At 34.7% G+C, this 18,480-nt stretch overlaps 6 protein-coding genes across 6 annotated transcripts; 4 read left to right on the top strand and 2 right to left on the bottom strand.

Moving 5' to 3' along the window:
- Nucleotides 1–296: 296 nt before the first annotated feature.
- LOC108741786 (WD repeat-containing protein 63) lies at nucleotides 297–3,764 on the top strand. Its single transcript, XM_018476706.1, has one exon. The coding sequence runs from the start codon at nucleotides 384–386 to the stop codon at nucleotides 3,723–3,725; it is 3,342 nt and encodes a 1,113-aa protein (XP_018332208.1). The 5' UTR covers nucleotides 297–383; the 3' UTR covers nucleotides 3,726–3,764.
- A 3,887-nt stretch (nucleotides 3,765–7,651) lies between these two features.
- Nucleotides 7,652–9,173, top strand: LOC112904754 (sialic acid synthase-like). The gene is made up of 3 exons (XM_025975631.1): nucleotides 7,652–8,591; nucleotides 8,654–8,993; nucleotides 9,079–9,173. Exons 1-3 carry the CDS (start codon nucleotides 8,478–8,480, stop codon nucleotides 9,171–9,173), a joined length of 549 nt encoding a protein of 182 aa, XP_025831416.1. The 5' UTR covers nucleotides 7,652–8,477.
- A 284-nt stretch (nucleotides 9,174–9,457) lies between these two features.
- LOC108741812 (DNA replication licensing factor Mcm6) lies at nucleotides 9,458–12,847 on the bottom strand. Its single transcript, XM_018476748.1, has 7 exons — nucleotides 12,652–12,847; nucleotides 12,184–12,592; nucleotides 11,927–12,118; nucleotides 11,359–11,865; nucleotides 10,339–11,302; nucleotides 9,897–10,033; nucleotides 9,458–9,664 (listed from the first exon to the last, which is right to left on the bottom strand). The coding sequence occupies exons 1-7, from the start codon at nucleotides 12,741–12,743 to the stop codon at nucleotides 9,563–9,565; spliced, it is 2,403 nt and encodes an 800-aa protein (XP_018332250.1). The 5' UTR covers nucleotides 12,744–12,847; the 3' UTR covers nucleotides 9,458–9,562.
- Nucleotides 12,848–13,005: 158 nt separating this feature from the next.
- LOC108741783 (U3 small nucleolar RNA-associated protein 15 homolog) lies at nucleotides 13,006–14,772 on the top strand. The gene is made up of 2 exons (XM_018476699.2): nucleotides 13,006–13,210; nucleotides 13,259–14,772. Exons 1-2 carry the CDS (start codon nucleotides 13,121–13,123, stop codon nucleotides 14,741–14,743), a joined length of 1,575 nt encoding a protein of 524 aa, XP_018332201.1. The 5' UTR covers nucleotides 13,006–13,120; the 3' UTR covers nucleotides 14,744–14,772.
- A 276-nt stretch (nucleotides 14,773–15,048) lies between these two features.
- Nucleotides 15,049–16,074, bottom strand: LOC112904752. Its single transcript, XM_025975628.1, has 3 exons — nucleotides 15,827–16,074; nucleotides 15,678–15,773; nucleotides 15,049–15,620 (listed from the first exon to the last, which is right to left on the bottom strand). Exons 2-3 carry the CDS (start codon nucleotides 15,707–15,709, stop codon nucleotides 15,053–15,055), a joined length of 600 nt encoding a protein of 199 aa, XP_025831413.1. The 5' UTR covers nucleotides 15,710–15,773; nucleotides 15,827–16,074; the 3' UTR covers nucleotides 15,049–15,052.
- A 125-nt stretch (nucleotides 16,075–16,199) lies between these two features.
- LOC108741806 (46 kDa FK506-binding nuclear protein) lies at nucleotides 16,200–18,124 on the top strand. Its single transcript, XM_018476740.2, has 7 exons — nucleotides 16,200–16,323; nucleotides 16,467–16,663; nucleotides 16,722–16,926; nucleotides 16,981–17,171; nucleotides 17,242–17,586; nucleotides 17,649–17,821; nucleotides 17,878–18,124. Exons 1-7 carry the CDS (start codon nucleotides 16,314–16,316, stop codon nucleotides 17,957–17,959), a joined length of 1,203 nt encoding a protein of 400 aa, XP_018332242.1. The 5' UTR covers nucleotides 16,200–16,313; the 3' UTR covers nucleotides 17,960–18,124.
- The last annotated feature ends 356 nt before the right edge of the window (nucleotides 18,125–18,480 follow it).

Below are 18,480 nucleotides of genomic sequence, written 5' to 3'. Positions count from 1 at the left end.
TAAATGTTTGAAGAATCACCTACATTTAGGTACGCTTGCTTCTGACAGCAATTATTGATTAATTTTCTTAAAATAATTATCGGCTTTTGGTTGGCGGATGAATCTGGCAGGAACTGTACAGGGGGCCTCCGTTGATCGTGGGGCCCTGGGCACTTGCCCAGAGTGCCCAATGGAAAAGAGGGGCCTGCCTTTGACAAACAGATGACGATAAGAATAAGCTTTACTTGAACAGATTGCAACGTCCAGCTTTGAATGGAACTAGTAACCATAACAACAAAACTTTAATAAAATCGATACAGCTATGTACGTGTACTAAACAGGGTGCAAGTCAATTAGTAAATCAAGTGAGTGAAAGCCGCTTCCGGTCACTCGGAAGTGTCAAGATGGATGTAGAAGAAGTTGAAGAGGAAGAAGTGAAACGTAAGCGTCATTATCACCGAAGAAAGAAGAGAAAGAAGTACGTCGAAGAGAAATATAACTACGAAGAAATAGATGGTGTGTTAAAAAAGTCCTTGAATGTAGCTTCTCAAAAGTATCTCGAACTGATTGTGGGTGAGCACGTGACCAGCGAGAAACCCTGGAAATTCATTACGAAAGAACGACTCGAAGACGACCTCGAACTTCACGAAGAGACGACAGAACTTGAAGACATCAGAGAAGACATCGTTAACTATCCGGGCACAGAGTTACTGATAGGATATGTTCCCGCAGAAGGAACCGAAGTTGACGAGTTCTACTTTTGTCTTACAGAAGCGGCTGCCAACAAAGTTACAGACATAATCGCTCAGCTACAAGAACAGCGCGCCGCACGTCTTCAAAACACCGTAGAACGCATAGCAGGGAGATGGTCGTCTTTGGGAAGCGAGGCGGAAGTGGAAGAGCTAATGAACAAATGCAACAGACCCCTTATAGAAGTTGAACTCGAAACCCAGTATCCAATAATTTCACCAAATGTTTATTTTAAATTGCGTCGCGTGGAAGACGCCCGGGACGGTTACGCAGAAATGTTATGCAGACGGTACACCTACAACAACATAACGAAGAAGAGGGTCGATTCTAGCATTCAATCCGCACCTTCAATTGTGAATCGTGCCATACAAACCGTCTTCACCTACCCCAAGAATGCCTGGACGCAATATAGTTACATGTTCGACGTTCCTGCATACGAACCAAAAAAGATGAGACGTTACATTGAACGTTTGTATGCGGAAACTATAAGCCCATTAGAGGAAGATTTACTGATCAATTCCACTATCAATCTGTACAGGAACGATTACCAAAAATTGGTCAATAATCCAAAAGCTTTTTCTCCACCTCCTCCCAGATGTTACAAGGAGTTAGTTTCGTTGCACGATGTATACATGTCAAAAAATAAAGTTGTTGGTTATGTAATGTGGCACCCCATGTGGACCGGCATTATCGCCTTTTCTTACGCAAACATCGCCATAAATGTAACTAAATCCGGCCCATCAAACTTGGACGAAGTTTCCAGGGCCATTTACGAAAACAACGTGGTGTTGCTTTGGAGTACTAAAGACACTTTAAAACCCAGACTCCTTCTGGAATCGCCGAAGGATGTCACCATGCTCAACTTCTGTCCGTTCAATGAAAATATACTTGTTGGTGGTTGCTCTAATGGTCAAATAATCGTATGGGACATCACCAACAAACTAAAGGAAGTGGAAGAAGTGGAAGTTTTAACTATCTACCAGCAGAACTACCGAAAAATAATGTACGACATGATGGACTGGATGAAGATGACAAAAGATGCGTATAGAATTCGGCCAGTTGCTGTTTCCAATATCACTCATAGTCATTCCAATACTGTTACGTCCATCGAATGGATGTATCCCCAGTTTGCCATGAATAAAATGGGTCATATCGAAACACTGGAAGAAGACACGTCTTTACAATTCATTACGGGATCATTGGATGGTTATATCATGTTTTGGGATTTATTGGCTGTACCCACATTGGTCCCAGGAAGCGTCAGACCGCCCCGAAAGCTGAAGCGACTTCAGAAACGTCCGAGCGCCCTGACGATGGACGTATCGCCGTTCAAGATCCTGAATAGGGTCTTGAAACCTTTCTACAAAATCAAGTTGCAGCTGACACCAGACGAAATCAGACCTTTTCCTGTCACGAGTTTTGCCTACAGACTAGTCAAAATGCTATACAAGCAGAAAGATCCAAATCCTGATAAAAAAATGGATCTCATGAACGACAGGTTGTATTTTTATCCTGAGTTAAGACCGCCAGCTGACCCCTTGACCAATGAAATATATGCAGCCACTTTAGAAGGGGACGTGGTTCATTTATCTTGGGAAGGTTACAAATACAGCACCGGCGAAATAGTAACAAGTGAAGTAGGAACCACCATCAACTTCGCAAAATACCATGACGGTCCTGTAGTAAGTCTTGAGCAAAACCATACGTTCAAAGACGTTTACCTTTCTGTTGGAGGTAAAGTTTTCGCAGTGTGGAAAAAAGGATTCAATGACCAACCGGTTTTCTGGAGGAGATCAAAATCAAGATATACTTCCGGAATCTGGATGAAAGCTATGAGTTCGCACATAATTTTGGTTAACGAAAATGGCGTCAAAGATATCTGGAACATTGACCTACGCAGTTCCTCTCCCATATGGTCGGAAAGAACATACAACGTTCCCATTCTACAAACTGTTACGCATCCGTTCCCGTTCAAAACGAACATCTTGGCTCTCTCGACTGGCAGTGCATCTGTCAACATTTTTTTATACAACACAAGTCTAGGATCTTCTCCAGCAAAAAGCATAAAAGGATTCAAAAATTTAATAGATCGAGAGATAAAAAGAAAGACATTATTCAGAGAATGGCAAAAAATGTGGGAAGTAACACATCCTGAAAGAGTAGCGCATGTTATCGAGGTCGAAAACGGCAGAAAACGGTTATTTCAGCAGCAACAACGAAAAGGTGGAGCGGTACAGGAAGAAGAAATTGTCGAAGAGAAAACAGAGGAAAAAGTGGAAGAGGAGCCTAAACCAGAAAAGGAACAGCGCTTAACAGCCGAACAACTCCAGCAACAGTGGAAGGAAAAAGAAAAGGACAGGATGATCAAAATAATGCTATCACTAAAACAGATGAACCCTGAACTCCTGCAGCAACAACAGATTCCTCTCAAAAAGCTAGAAGAGGAAATAGCAAAGAAGAACGAAAAAAAAGAAGACTATCGCGGACAAGCGGAAGAAGTGTTCAATAAAGCTGTTGCAATGAATTTCCCGGAAGCAATTCGACCAAAGACACCCCCACCACCAGATCCATACGCAGGAGGCGATATGGACAAAGAAGAATTAGACAACTGTGTCCAGCAATACGAAAAATTATCGGAGGAACTGACCAAGTCCATCAAGCCGCACATTTACAAATTTAACTGGACCAACTTGCTGGATTATGGACGAAATATACGAAAATATTTGGATGTGGAACTTTCGGATGAACAAGAGGGTCATAGGGCACGATTTGAAAAGTATAAAATGAGCAGATTGAAAGAAAATGTCATTGGAAAGTTAGAGAAAGCTCGGGCGAGGAAGATGAAAAAAGTCATCAGATATGTTACAACAGAAGACGGAGAAGAAGAGGAAGAAGAAGTCGAAGAAGAAATAATCGAAGAAGATGTTAATGAAGATGAATTGGACGTCGACGAAACGGTAGAAGAAACAATAGATACGGAAACATCTGAAGCATAATATATACATATTATATCTATAAGGCATGTGCCCATTATTTATTTTNGTTTCTGGTTCGCGTTAAATTAAATTAGTTGCCCTAAAATAAACTAGTAATTATTGCGGTAGGCATTTTTAAATTAACGTGAAATAACATTGATTAAATTGAATTCCAAGTCCTCTGCGTTTGTAAGCTCCTATAAACACCCTAAACATCAATAAATATAGTTGATTGTGTTAGAAGAGTTTGTTTATAGTTTATAAAACGAAATTCCATGTTGGCGGCAATAGCAGCTAAGGGAAAACCTTTTTTTTTATTCACAAGTATTTAAATAGATTTTCAATGTGCAAGTAATTTGGCCCAAGAATTAAAGTGTATCATAAATTAAATTGGTTCTAAATTCCCTAGGTCTAGGGTCTGACAACACTAGACAAAAATTTAATGCGTTAGTGGACATCTTTCTCTCCCTTACTTACTGATTGTAAAGACAGAGAGAGAGTTTTCTCTTACAACATTATTCCATATCCCAATGTTTCAAAGATGGTCCAGGAATCTTTACATTTTCACTGTTACTTTTACCTTAACTATTATTCTGGGAAAAGGACTTTTCCATGACAACCCTAGTTACGATATAAATAATTTGAAGTCCAATGTATTCAATAATCTTATGGCATACATACATCTCCTTACTACTAAGTTTAACTTATCCACGTCAAAAATAGTTACTAGGTATACCTATAATAATAACTCATATTTATAGCTTTAGAGACTATAACCCCGTCATTGCTACCAGTTTAAATTTAAAAATATTTCTCCTAAGTCATAAAAAAGCATTTTCTTTTGAAGAGTATTTATCAATACGTATCTATACATATTTTATTAATGGTTGTTTTTGTTGGAACTTTTTGATATCCAATGCGAATTTTTTTTTACTAACGTCAAATAACAATATTTTAAAGGTTTCATATTTTTGAATTACATTTATAAATATTATATTCCTCAAGGCAAAAAAGGTAGACATATAAAGGTAAACACCTACGTAGCATGTCCATTTTTCTACTTTGTTTTTTAATCAAGCTTTAAAAGGAATTTTATTTGGAAAATGTGTGCTAGTTCTTGAATTCTACAGTATTTCTAACATTCCAAGAAGTCATAGATTGTTTTATCTCATATCAAGATTTCTTCGTACGAAAGCCGTTTTGTCCTTGATTGTGTACTGACCCAACATTAAATGCGATAACAATTCCAACGATATACGTAATGTAAAATTGAAAATTTTTTGTTAATGATAATAATATTCTAAAAGTAAATAAGACTTTTTTTAAATCACGTAAGAAAAGACGTATTTGCCCTAAATATTGACGAAATGCTCAAAAACACCAATAAAGATGTAACGAATCGTTAAAGCGTAACTCATCTTTGCAGAAAATAATTTCACTCGAATTGAAAGAAAGTAAAATAACAAAACAAAAACGTTCTTACCGTTCTCGTCTTTAATTACATTTTAATAAATCAGGCAGGTACCGTCTTTGGATTTCATCGTCAGAGGATATTAGAAAGACACTCTGCCGCCACACTGGCGATTCTACGGTGAAAAGTACTCAGCGTTTCACTTTAACCACGACCGGCAATTTTTAAGTTTAATTAAGCCGTAATTCGTTTCCGTTTCCACGATTTTTTCCGTCAATCTCTTTAAGACTCGGCGGCGACGGGTTGCTCAGGCACAAACTACGCCAGCCATTATTACATAAATGCAAAGCGCATCCCCGGAAAACTCATTCAATTAAGACCTCGCAATAAAACTTAATTTTGCGGCTTCATACAACGGTTAAGACGGTGGTTTATTAAGACCAGAAAAGTGCAATAAGTACAAGTCCGCCATAACCAGGCGTGCATGGCGTGTACCGCACGCGGGCAGAACGTTCAGCGTGGCGGCAGTTATTACAGTTGCTATTTAAAAATATAATTAGAAATTTAGAAAAGAATGCAGAATGTAGAGTTACAGGTAAGTAATAAATTCGTCGTAAATAGATGAAAATCTGGACAATGTGAAGAACAGCACCTTTACACAAGAATTTAACTACACATTTTGTACCCTTTAATAGTATTCAAGTTGAAATACAGAGTGCGCCTGTGCATCTTTGTTTCATTTTTGGTTTTATACTTTTATGAATCTAAGTTTGACCTATTCTTATCATCCAATTCGATAATCGACTTGTATGCGGGTATGATATCCCATTACTTTTCTGGTATGCAGTAAAAGAATAAAAGACAGGACAAAAACAAAGGTTCAAGTTTCGGTCCTTCTCCATGAGGGGTTCAAAGTGCGAATGCAGAGGATTGAATACCAATGTAAACCGCACAGGTCGTTTATTTCTTTTCTTTCCTCTCTCCATTGACATTTTCTGGAATGCCACGTCGCAAGGGAAATATTCCCGTTGTTAAAGTAATTTGAGCACCGTCGCGACGACCAGTGAAAGAGAGGCACTGGTCACTTTAATGTGAATATATGAATAACAGATACAACAGTTTTAAATTGAAAAATTATTAATTATAATAATAAATTATACGTAAACAATTATTATACGTAAATAAACGCAAATGGTTAAGGATGTGGGTTGTTCTAGTTTTAGGGAAATGCGAAGATTAGTTCAGGATAGGAAGGAGTGGAAGTGCGTGTCCTACCAGTCAGACCTAACGGCCTTATGATGATGAAATTAAAGTCTAAATCTGGAAAAACTTCCAAAGGAAGCATACTAGCGCCATCCTACAAAGATACTGTTAACAAATACATCAATATAAACAAAAAGGATCAATCGTTTACAAGAACAAAAAAGAAATTGCTGCAATTATGTCTACGCATGGTACAAGAATCCCCAAAATAACAACCCTAATTTAAGCTGAATTTCCGAAAATTCTTTTAATGCATGTTCTGCTTTGAAAAATTATTTTCCAACGCACTAATTAGACTTTTCTCTCCTGAGCCTTTTGAAAACTTCATACAAGCGCCATCTTGCAGAAACTGCGTTAACAAAATCGAAGTATCACTAATAAATAATTAACCGTATTATCTGCATAATTAATGGTAGAAGGCTTTACTTGTTTAAACTCCATAATCAATTAAATGGAATAAAAGTAAAGTTTCAAAAACATATGTTAATTGTTCATAACAATTATTTCGCCATTACATTAGCTTCTTCAGGTGAAGATATTTGAAACTTTACTTTCGTTTTCTTTAAGTTATTATGAAGTTTCAAAAAGTAAAGCCTTCTACCATTAATTATCCAATGTTGTTTTTGCAATAATTGTATAATGTTTAGTTTGTTCTTCCAAGTGGCATTGTGATTAATGCGTTCACTTTTACGACTGAATTCGCGAGAAATCTGTGAAATGGACAAATAAAAATAAGTGAAACTTTCTGAGTCAACTGTAAACTTTTAAAATTGGGAAGCTCCGTAAAAGGACAAGCTAGTGTTGGAGTAAGAGACTGCTCCAATTTCATTGTTTGTTCTCTCTAACGTTCCACCTCTTGAGCTGATGTCACTTGTACGCCTGCCTTCCTCTAAAGGGCCTTTACTTACTCCCAACACGAAGGACTATTCCGATATTAAGTTATAAAATTTCAGCCCTCAGTTCTTTGAACTATTATTCTAAACGTTGCTGTCTCCAACAAAGGGCTAATCCATTAGCGTTTAGGTAAATACTACACGGAGAAAACTAAATTTTTATGACAACGCAAACATTACAATTTTCGATTGTGAAAGACTGAATTTGCCGTAGAAATACAGTCAAAACCGTTTACTACGACATCGGTTAGAACAACATACCGGTTATATTCACCAAAATCATAGGTCCCGGCTTAATTCTGTTAGACCGCCTTATAAAAAACACTGGTTTTTACGACATTGCTTATTACGACATATCTCTTTAAGCGACTACNTTTTTCGCGACAAATGAACGAAAACAGAAGCCGAATGACGATTGTCAGTCTCGTTGAATTGTATTGTAAGAAAAGGAAGTGTTCGTCCAAATGTGGACGTGTTACGGTGAGGATTGTTGATTTTCATTTAATTTGTCTATTATTATATTTCTTTCCTTTTTTTAAATTAAGTGGAAAAGTGATTTTCCCTACTCGTCTTTTTTTTTTTCGAGGGCAATACTAAAAAAAAGATTTTAAGTTTAGCTCACGCTTTATTAAATTTTCCCCGATGTAAATTGAATTGTACACACTTATACAGCTTATTATCACTATTATTATACTATTATCATGCTAAAAACAAGAGAGCATGTATAATAGTCTTGGTAATTTTATATGGAACTCCCAGCCTAATATTCGTTTTATATAATTATAATAAAGTGTGTATGTGTTATTACTACTATTATTATTATTATCATCATGTCGTCATTGTTAAGTAATCAGTTTATTCTCATTTTTTATCATTATTTTTATTGTTTATTTCGTTCTTTCGTTTTGTAAATATTTGCAATTATCGTAGGAACTCTTAATTTAAACGTTTTATGTATTTGAGTGTCAAAAAGTAAACATTAAAATAAATCTTCTGCATTTTCAATTAATTTTACTGTCTTTTATTTCGAATCGTAACCAAAAATGATTATTTAGATCAATATTGTAATTCCTATTTTTAACGTCTTTGTGAAAGGACATATAAATTGATTCACCCTGTATATGATGATTATAATTATTGTATTCTAACGATTAATTTATTGACCCGCGTCATAATTCTAATTTAACAGTCGTACCAGTTACTATCATGTCTTTAAACATATTCAATAAAGACAACAGAAAATGTTTCTTTATTGCTGAGATCGGCCAAAATCATCAGGGATCCATAAATATTGCAAAAGAGTTAATAAAAAAAGCAAAGGTGAGTTGTTTTGTAAAGTAAAATATGTTTATTGTATTATAATAGTGATAATTTATTTCCAGGAATGCGGAGCAGACTGTGTTAAATTTCAAAAGACATGTTTGCTAGAGAAATTCAACAGAGCAGCTCTAAATCAGCCCTACAATAATAGAAATTCGTGGGGGAAGACTTACGGTGAACATAAAGCATTTTTAGAATTTTCAGAGGACGAGTTTCTTGAACTTAAACAATGTGCTGACGAAAATAATATTTTATTCACAGCTTCCGCAATGGATTTAGTTTCGTTACATTATTTAAATAGCATTGAAGTTCCGTTTATAAAAATCGGGTCTGGAGATGCTAACAATTTTATTTTGATAGAGGAGGCCGCCAAATTAAATAAACCTTTAATTATATCAACAGGTATAAATATATAATACGTAAAAAATCGCACTTTAGAAATGTATGGTCTATTTATTTTTTTTATACGCTCCCAAAATCTACACAGGTATGCAAGATTCGATAACTGTTGACAAAATATACAAAATAGTTTCCGAATATCATNGAAAATGCTTTTACATTAACATTGTATTTATTGATTAGTTAGTAGAACAAAAAAAGAAATAATTATATGATTGTGGACAAGATTGTTTCACTGCTCTAAACACTGTTTAAATGTATTTTTTATGAACTTTTATCACATATCACTGCACCAAATACTATAAAAATTTGAAACAACCACAACGGTATTAAAAACATACTTACCATGATATGTGCACTTAAAACGATAATTCGTTTATAATATGAAATGAAAACAAGAAAAAATAAATGAAGTGTTTATTGAAATAATAAAAACAAATACATTTATCAAAAAAGAAAAAACATACACGAAAGTGAACTAAAAAAAAGAAAACTATAATAAACTTATTAGTAGGTAAAAGAGAAGAAAATCATACACCAGATAAATTATAATAAATTACAGGAGAGAAAAATTAATCAATGATATAATTAGGATGCACCACTAACAAAGGATCTTCCTCCTCATTTTCATCGTCTCTTCGAGCTCCAGATCTTAGAGGGATAATAACTTGGTCCTGATATCAAAAAAAAATATTCACTATAACAACCTTTCTAACTAAATAAGACTATTCAACGAACGTAACCAGTAAAAAACAAATAAAATAATAAATCGTCCATAAAAGCGTTAAGACCAACTTCATACAAGTTTTATGGACAATAAAAATAGAAAATAAAAGATACAATACTAACGTTATGTTATTGTATTAAAATATAACAACAAAAAACAAAACGATTTATAGTACTTACGTGATAGATAAGTCTATCGACTATTTTCTCTATCATCTCCTTCTTTTCTACTAGTTCATCTTCACTTTCAATTTGGTCGGAAATTAAATTTAAATACCAGGCAATTACATCACTTCTGTGAATGCCTTCCTTATTTTCTATAAGACAACAAAATAAAGATCAGTTAAATAAAAAAATAAATAAATAGAAATCTATAAACAGAGCACTTTCACTACCCCTCTTCAAACCCCTTTACAGTAGAAATAATAGTAATGTTTTATTTTAAAGTTTTTAGTATTAGTGATTGCAAAAAAAACTTCTTTTTTACATTTTTTTTTTTTTTTGATAAAGATCCCTTACAAACGAACTTGTTCCTTAAATTCTATTCTAAAGTAAATTAATGGTTTCATAGGTATCACTAAAGCCCACAAACCCTTACTAGAAGAAAACAATAAAATCATACCCTCTTCTAATCTCGCCTCTTCTCTACGCATATGTACTATGATCATATTACTAAGCGTTTTATACTCTTCAAAACTCAAGACCAACTTTTTCTTCGGAGGAGGAGCAGGTTCTTCAGTTTCCTGTATTGTTTCGTCGTCCCCTTTGTCTCGCATTTCGTCGTCTTCGTGCTGAACGTTTGGCTCTTCATCTAGATAAATGTCCGGCTGTTCAACCCTTATAATAGATTTATTAAGTAATCGAAAAGCTTCATTGACATGTTTAGGCCTGACTTCATCTGACACCTCCATCCTGGCCATCGCTTCAGCTAATCGTATCATGCTCTCAAGTTGGCGAACTGTTATCCTCCAGGTCGACTTTCCAGTCGACGTGCTATCTCTAAGACGCAGGTGACTGTAGTGGCGCACCAAAAGCTCAGCTGCTTCTTTATTTATAACCGGTTTAAATTTTCTTGCGAATGTTATGTAATGCAAGACCTCCTCTTTGGAATAAACCCTTTCAATTGACTCTTCGATGTTGCTGTGCAGATCAACAATTTTTCTAGCGATAGCGTAATCGACTACTTCGTTACATTCGTCCACGAGAATGAAAAAGAGATCGAAACGAGACATTATGGGTGCAGAGAGTGCTATGTTCTGTTGGAGGGACTTGGCACGGTCGTAACGGCCGCCAATGGGGTTTGCCGCCGCTAAAATCGACGTTCTCGCATTCAATGTGGCCCTCACCCCCGCTTTCGCCAATGAAATGGTTTGCTGCTCCATTGCTTCGTGGATAGCCACTTGATCTCTTAAGTCCATTTTGTCGAATTCATCAATACAACACACGCCGTTATCGGCCAACATTAAAGCTCCAGCTTCTATAACGAAATCTGACGACTCTTCATCTCTGACCACAGCAGCCGTTAAACCAGCAGCCGAGGACGCCTTCCCTGAAGTGTAAACAGCTCGAGGAGAAAATTCCGAAACCTACAGAAGCACAAGAAAAAATTACAAATAAAATTTAACAACTCTTTCAGAATTACCTGTTTTAAAAACTGTGATTTGGCTGTACTAGGATCTCCAACGATGCATACGTTAATGTCACCCCTTAAGGTCGTTCCTTCGACTGTTGTCTTTGAAACGCCCCCAAATAACATCAGCAAGATACCTCTTTTCACTTCCTCATTACCATAAATGCTTGGAAAGAGACTGGTGATTAAATTTTGATAAAGATTCTTGTCATGGCTCATTTCGTACATGTGTCTCCACTCGGCTTCAGACATCTGGTTGCGCATCATTTCAGGCGTAATCTCGTCCGCAGGTAGCTCAATGCCTCCAAATCGGGGATTTGTAGCTTGTATGCTGCACGCCAAAAATGCCATACGATAATGCAGGTCACGAACTCCTAGTGCCTTAAGGCCCCGTACTCCATCTATATCATCACCTGATTTATGATGCGAATCTAATTGAGCCTTCGCCCCCGGTAGCGATATGGAACCGACATCAGGAACGACAATCAATGTCCCAGTAAAGTCATAACGATCACCAGCCTAAATAAGAATAAAAATTATAAGAATGTGATATAAACAATAGCACAACTGATAGTTGTACCTGTACAGTTTCTACGTTTTCTGCTCGTAATATAATCTCAACACTGCGAGGAATGCAACCCCTTGGTAATTCTGCTTGAGTCTCCTGGATCCTAACTTTTTGAAAATCAACAAAAACTGATCTATCCACATCCAGCATAAATCTTCGTCGGTTGTTACAGGCTGGATTACGACATATTGTAGGATTTGTGAACTAAAACCAATAAAATGTCCAGATAAACATGCCAAATATGTGTACAACTTGAGCATCGAATTTACCTTAAATTGTTGCTCAACATTCTTTATAACAGTTTGACAGTCAAGGCAAACAAAGGTACCTAACACTAATTCTGGATGAACTGGATGTGACCTAATAACCTGACCAGAAATTCTAATCAATGTACCAATCTTCTCACTCTTTAACTCTCTGACTTTGTGCCTTGTGGGTACATCTACAAAACTCACATAACATTCTTTTTCTTTCTTAAAATCACTTCTATCTTTAACAAAATTGGACACTGCCTGGCACAAATATGGATAGATTCTGTAATACTCTTCAATTATAGTCGTTGACAAATTTTGGTTATATCTTTCTATGTCTTCAAAATTCACTTCCAATGTACTTCGTTCTTGTTGTAACAGCTCTTTAGCTGGTTCTAAATATTTTACTTCGTCGTCTTCTTTGTATCTGTAATAAGTTTAGTTAAATTTGCAAACAACCTGATGTGTAGGGTAACGAAAACATACTCTTCAAGAAAATCTTGAAAAAGCTTCTGACATCTGAACCCAACTTCGTCTTTTACTCGATTTTGAATCACTTGAGACTCAACCACATCCATTTCTACTTATTTTTAAAAGTATTTTAAGTTTTTCCAATAAATCTGTCTTTGCAGGTTATTGTTTATAAACTTACCCGCGCAAAAACTAACCTTGAACCTTATAGTAATACCAACAATCAACGAATTGACCATCAATTATACGACAAGCAAAAACCCTATGCAATAGAAAACCATATACCATATCTATGAAAAGTATCTATGAGGAGTATCTATGCGAAACATGAAGAAAAATATTGCATAACCTCACACACAACTCACATAACCTTATGAATCTAGGTCTATGACATATAGACATAACCCTCTTCTAAATCAGAAATACTGCTTAAAAATGTTTAAAAATTAATATTTTAAGACTGTTACCAGGCGAACTTATAAAAATGTCGAATTTTAAGAGACTAAATACCAAAATTTATAAGAAAAGCGGCCCAACAGTAACCCCAGATAGTATTTACTGGAAGAAATTAAAGGTAGGTTTGCAAACCTTTCTTAGTTTTTGATTTATTGTTGCCTCTTAGCCTCCTGTTTTAGTCAAAGAGTTTGGGCCAATAGACTACATTGACTTTTCCCCAGTAGAACCGTATTACTTTGCAGTGACTTGTTCTGTCCGAGTTCAAATCTATAATCCAATAACTAAAGTAGTGGCAAAAAATTTATCTCGATTTCGTGAAGCAGCATATGGAGCAGTTTTCAAATCCGATGGTCGTCTACTATTGACAGGAAGTGAAGAAAAAAATGTGAAATTATTTGATGTGTCTACTAAAAGTTTACTTAGACTGTTTAAAGGTCACACAGCTGCAGTACACAGGGTCAATTTCTTACCTGGACAACTGCAAATAGCTTCTTATTCAGACGATAAAACGGTCAAAGTATGGGACATACCTACAGAGAAGAATCTAATTACATATGAAGAGCATACAGACTATATTCGAGCAGGTGTTGTAAACCCTACAGTTGAAAATACCTTTATCTCTGGTGGATATGATGGACAGATAAAAATGTTTGATATTCGGACTGAAAAACCGATTTTTAGTGTATCACATGGGTCTCCCGTTGAAGCACTGTTATTTGTTCCAACAGGAGGAGCATTTTTATCTGCTGGGGGTACAGATATTAAAATTTGGGATCCACTAATGGGTGGTAAACTTCGTGGATCCATTTCTCAGCATCATAAAACAATAACATGTTTAAGAATGGCCACTGACAACAAAAGACTGTTAAGTGGTAGCCTTGATAGGCATGTTAAAGTTTATGATATAAATACTTATGAAGTGGTCCACACAATGGACTACTCAAATGCAATATTAAGTTTAGATATATCGAAGAATGACGACACCTTAACAGTAGGTTTAGTAGATGGCTTAGTTTGTGTCAGCCGAAGGGAAGAAGACATTCAAGAGAAACCAGTTCAGAAAAAGAAGAGGGCATCTTATCGCTACACGTCGTACATCAATTTTTACGATGCGGATTTGGTAGTAGAACCAGAGATAAAAGAGAAAGAAGCCAAATATGATAAAAGTCTTAGAAAATTCATGTTTTCAAAGGCTTTAGATCAAACCTTAATTCCCTACGTAGCTAATAAGACACCCGAAGTCGCAGTTACTCTGATGCAAGAACTAATGAGGCGCAAAGTTTTGGAAAAGGCATTTGCCGGTCGCACACCAAAATCTATTCTCTCGATATTAAAGTTTATACATAAAAATATTGTAAATTATCGTTTTACACGAGTTCTAATCGATGCATTTAACGTTTTTTTAAACGTTTATGAGAATAGTTTGGATGAAATGCCCGCAAATGTTTGTACAATTTTAATAGAAATAAATAAGTTACTAGCTGAAGAACTTAATTTGTTAAATCAATTAGCGGAGCTACAAGGATCAATGAGCATGCTCCTAGCAGCAGCAACTTCTGCATCCGATGTAGATGTTTTAAAAGATAAAAGTACTCTTTCCCTAGTACCGAGCGAGAATGCTCGAAAGAATTTTGTTGTTAATATTTCATAACAAATCGTTTTGCAATAAACTTTTCTATTTAAAAACGTTATTTTATTATTATTTAACCATCATTTACCTTATATTTAAATATTTACGGTTTTGTTTCGGCGTGTTCACTCAAATATTAGCTAAATCGCAAGTAATCGAAGTAATCGTCATCCTGTAAGTATGTAAAAAAACAATTAGTAAAAAAGAATAGTTCCCTTTTCTAAACAAAAGCGGAAGTCGCCATTTTGTTTAAGAAAACGAAATTCGAACCGCCATTTTCTTTTCATAAGTCACCATTTTTTCAAAAAAAGACGCAAAAATTTATTAAATTCACTTTTTATTATAAAAATCTTTAATAGAGTCAATTTTATTTTGTATAATTTCTAATGTATTGCAGAACTGTATTAAATTACCTTCATTAACAGTGACTATATCTGTTTCTGAAGAATTTTGGGTGATATCTCTTAAATTAAACTGTATTTTAGCTGTAGGAATCATTGACATTGAATGTATGTTGGATGATGTTTGTAGATTCAACTCCCATATAATATCCTCCAGCTCATTTTTACCCTCTAAATTTTGAAACTGACTCCCTGTTTGTTTTACCCATATCCTTAGAAATTCCTTAGCTTTATCTCTTGTTAATTGTAAAGGCTCCATCAGTTGTTCAAGTAAACTTGTTGGTTTTAACATCACCTGAGACATTCTTTGCATTAAATATTGTGCTGTCTTTATAACTAAATTAGTTTTCTCTTTATTCAGTACAAATAGTTTTTCATAAGGTGCTAATTTTTCAGAAGAAAATGTCCCATTATCTTTCAAGGTCACTATTTCATCAAGAAGATTACAAACATCTTCCGTTTTTAAAGAATTTATTAATTTAATTCCTTCTAATAATCTAAAATTAGATAAAATTAACTTTATTTCATATATCTATATTAAATGTAACACCTACTTTGCATTCACTTGTATCCATGTCAGACTCATCCTTATAATGTTTTAATAAGGTATTATATATATCGAATAATTAGATATTAATAGAAGAATTAAACTAAAAAACATTTATTGTAATTATTAGAACACAACTTTTATTATTTTTTTTACCTGATCCTTCGATATCTCTTCAATATTTAATATCTATGTTATCTTTGCTTTTTTTTTTTTGGTATTTCATTCATACAATCTTTCTTAGGTTCGTCCTGTTAAAACCTGGTATCGGGGCTTAATTTATTTCATAAATCCAGAAATAAATTTTTAAACCTTACTGTATATCTCTGATTGTAGGTTTTAACCAGGTTTTTTCATTGTCAAGAAGGTATTGTTTGCACATTGTTGGATGTTGAATGAGCCATGGACATAGATAATAGCCATGGATGGATAAGCGGTCATCATAGAGCGTTGATAATTTACATTTTAATTCCAAAAGCTTCAAACCCAGGTTTTATCTCTATGGATCTTATCAATACACATGTCTGTTCCCGCCTGTCTACAGCATTTTATTAACGATCACATTTTTCTTTTGTGGAAGTTATAAATTTAGTATATTTTTTTATTTTAAATAAGCTGGGCTAGTGAATATACACAATTCAAAATGTTTTGGGGTAAGTATATTTAAATTATCCTCTTTCTAACGTTTTTAAACCTTAATCTGTGGAGACGGTACATGCCGGTTCTTTGGCACGTGTTTATAATGTTAAGGAATCATTTTGATGTTTCTTTTTTTCACTACATCTCCTACTTTAAGGGCTTATTATGGAACCAAAACGACGTTACACACAAGTTGTAAAAAAGGCATTTCATATATCAATGGCCTCTCTTGATATCACATCAGGCAATAATGAACCAACACAGGTTTTACTAACTTATGATGGTCGAAATTACCTTCTCTGCACTTTACAGAAGGAAAAAGACATACAGGTGCCCCTTGACTTAAATTTTGAAGTAAGAGTTGTGCTGCTTTTGTAATTAACCAAGTTATGACAATGTTGCGTTCATATAGGAAGGAGATGAAGTTTCTTTTGCTACCAATGGCAGTTGTCATGTCCATTTAACTGGTTATTTAATAACTGATGAAGATGAAGTTGATGAAGAGGAGGATGAGGAAGAAGATCAAAAGGAAACTATGATAAACAGTCCAGAAAATGTACTAAAAAAGAGCTTGGAGAAGAAAAAGAGGAAAAGTAGTGGAGATAGCAGTCCTAATGGTATTGACCTTTACCATTGCTTTTGAGAAATACGGAATAAATATTTAATTTCAGATTCACCTAAAAAGTCAAAAACAGCACAATTGCTTGAGGCTGTAAATAGTGATAGTGATGATTCAGATGATATGAATTTTTCAGACATATTAAAGGAAGAGGGTTTAGAAGAAGAAGAAAGTGGAGATGATGAAGAAAATGAAGAAGAAAGCAGTGATGAAATTGCTGCTGAAGGAAGTGAAGATGATGAGGTATGGGTATTCTTAATTGTTTTGCCTTTTTTGGACATATTTTGTTTTCTTTTTTATATAATTATTCAAGAAAGGTGAAGATGGTGCAGAAGAAGAGTCAAGTCTTAGTGATGATGCCTTTGAGCCTGAAAAACCAAAAGTAAATGGAGTGACTCCTAAGAAAAAAGAAAAAAAACAAAACCAGGAAAAGACACCTAAACAAAATCAACAGAAAACTCCCAAAAAGGAACTTGGAAAGACCCCAAAAGAAGCAAAATCAGCCCAGAAAGAAAAGAAAACAGAAAAAGGAGAGAAAACTCCATCAAAAGAACAGTCAATGCCACAGGCTAAAAAGAAAATTCTAGAAGGAGGAGTTCAGGTTCAAGATCTAGTTGTAGGAAATGGTCAACTTGCCAAACCAGGAAAATTGGTTCAGGTAAATAACTTCTTCATTTTTTAAAAGGTTTCTTACTACTTAATAACATTTCTTTAAAATAGGTTTACTATGAAGGAAGGCTAAAAAACAACAACAAAGTCTTTGACTCAGCAAAGCAGGGCAGTGGCTTTAAATTTAGATTGGGCAGCCAGGAAGTAATTAAGGGATGGGATGTTGGTATTCAGGGTATGAAAGTTGGCGGCAAAAGGCGAATTGTTTGCCCTCCAAATATGGCGTAAGTGTTTTAATAATATTTGATAATGGAAAAAACTATTGCTTTTTAATTATTAGGTATGGCCAAAAAGGTTCACCTCCTGTTATTCCTTCAAATTCAACACTTATTTTCGAAGTTGAGCTTAAGAATGTTCATTAAATGTTTGGTTTAAGTTTTAAGTCATTTCTTTTTTTAAAGTAATGTTTTGCATATTTCATTACTAGAATATTGTTAAGAAAAAAATGTATATTTTTAGGTATTTCTGATAAGGAATGTGTTTTGAACATGTGGATTACCTTTTTCTAAATAAAACTTTTAAATATTTACGAGGGTTTAATTATAATAAAACGGAAAACATACCAGGAATGCTACATAATATGATTAAATGCAAAATATCTTTAACATCACAGCTTCTAAGATATTCAGACAGCATTGAACTGTACAATTAAAAAGACTGCAATAAAACTAAATTTATACAATTATTATTGGTAAACTAACTTAATGCAATAATAATATATTTACTAAGATGATTATTTGGTCTTGGGATTTTCAGCTGAACTTTGAATTGTACATGACTCTGTTCCATTCTTTGAGACACACTCAGGACAATATTTCTCAAGAAAACTTCTGCTTTCTTCACTTATTTCGTCCGAATTTTTACTTGATGCCCATGGATTCCA

This window comes from Agrilus planipennis, unplaced genomic scaffold (genome assembly GCF_000699045.2).
Source record: "Agrilus planipennis isolate EAB-ADULT unplaced genomic scaffold, Apla_2.0 scaffold216, whole genome shotgun sequence".
Classification (NCBI taxonomy): domain Eukaryota; kingdom Metazoa; phylum Arthropoda; class Insecta; order Coleoptera; family Buprestidae; genus Agrilus; species Agrilus planipennis.
Note: the sequence above shows the minus strand (reverse complement) of the source record. Positions and strands in the feature narration are given on the sequence as shown.

Bases quoted from the DNA above. Each gene is read 5' to 3' on its own strand.
- LOC108741786 (XM_018476706.1), top strand. From the start codon at position 384: ATGGATGTAGAAGAAGTTGAAGAGGAAGAAGTGAAACGTAAGCGTCAT.
- LOC108741812 (XM_018476748.1), bottom strand. From the start codon at position 12,743: ATGGATGTGGTTGAGTCTCAAGTGATTCAAAATCGAGTAAAAGACGAA. The intron at 11,303-11,358 runs GTAATTCTGAAA...GTGCTTCTGTAG, and splicing joins AATCACAGTTTTTAAAACAG to GTTTCGGAATTTTCTCCTCG. The intron at 10,034-10,338 runs GTATGATTTTAT...GTTGTCTTATAG, and splicing joins AGAGGCGAGATTAGAAGAGG to AAAATAAGGAAGGCATTCAC.
- LOC108741783 (XM_018476699.2), top strand. From the start codon at position 13,121: ATGTCGAATTTTAAGAGACTAAATACCAAAATTTATAAGAAAAGCGGC. The intron at 13,211-13,258 runs GTAGGTTTGCAA...GTTGCCTCTTAG, and splicing joins TTTACTGGAAGAAATTAAAG to CCTCCTGTTTTAGTCAAAGA.
- LOC112904752 (XM_025975628.1), bottom strand. From the start codon at position 15,709: ATGAGTCTGACATGGATACAAGTGAATGCAAA. The intron at 15,621-15,677 runs GTAGGTGTTACA...ATCTAATTTTAG, and splicing joins TGGATACAAGTGAATGCAAA to ATTATTAGAAGGAATTAAAT.
- LOC108741806 (XM_018476740.2), top strand. The intron at 16,664-16,721 runs GTAAGAGTTGTG...GCGTTCATATAG, and splicing joins CCCTTGACTTAAATTTTGAA to GAAGGAGATGAAGTTTCTTT. The intron at 17,822-17,877 runs GTAAGTGTTTTA...TTTAATTATTAG, and splicing joins GTTTGCCCTCCAAATATGGC to GTATGGCCAAAAAGGTTCAC.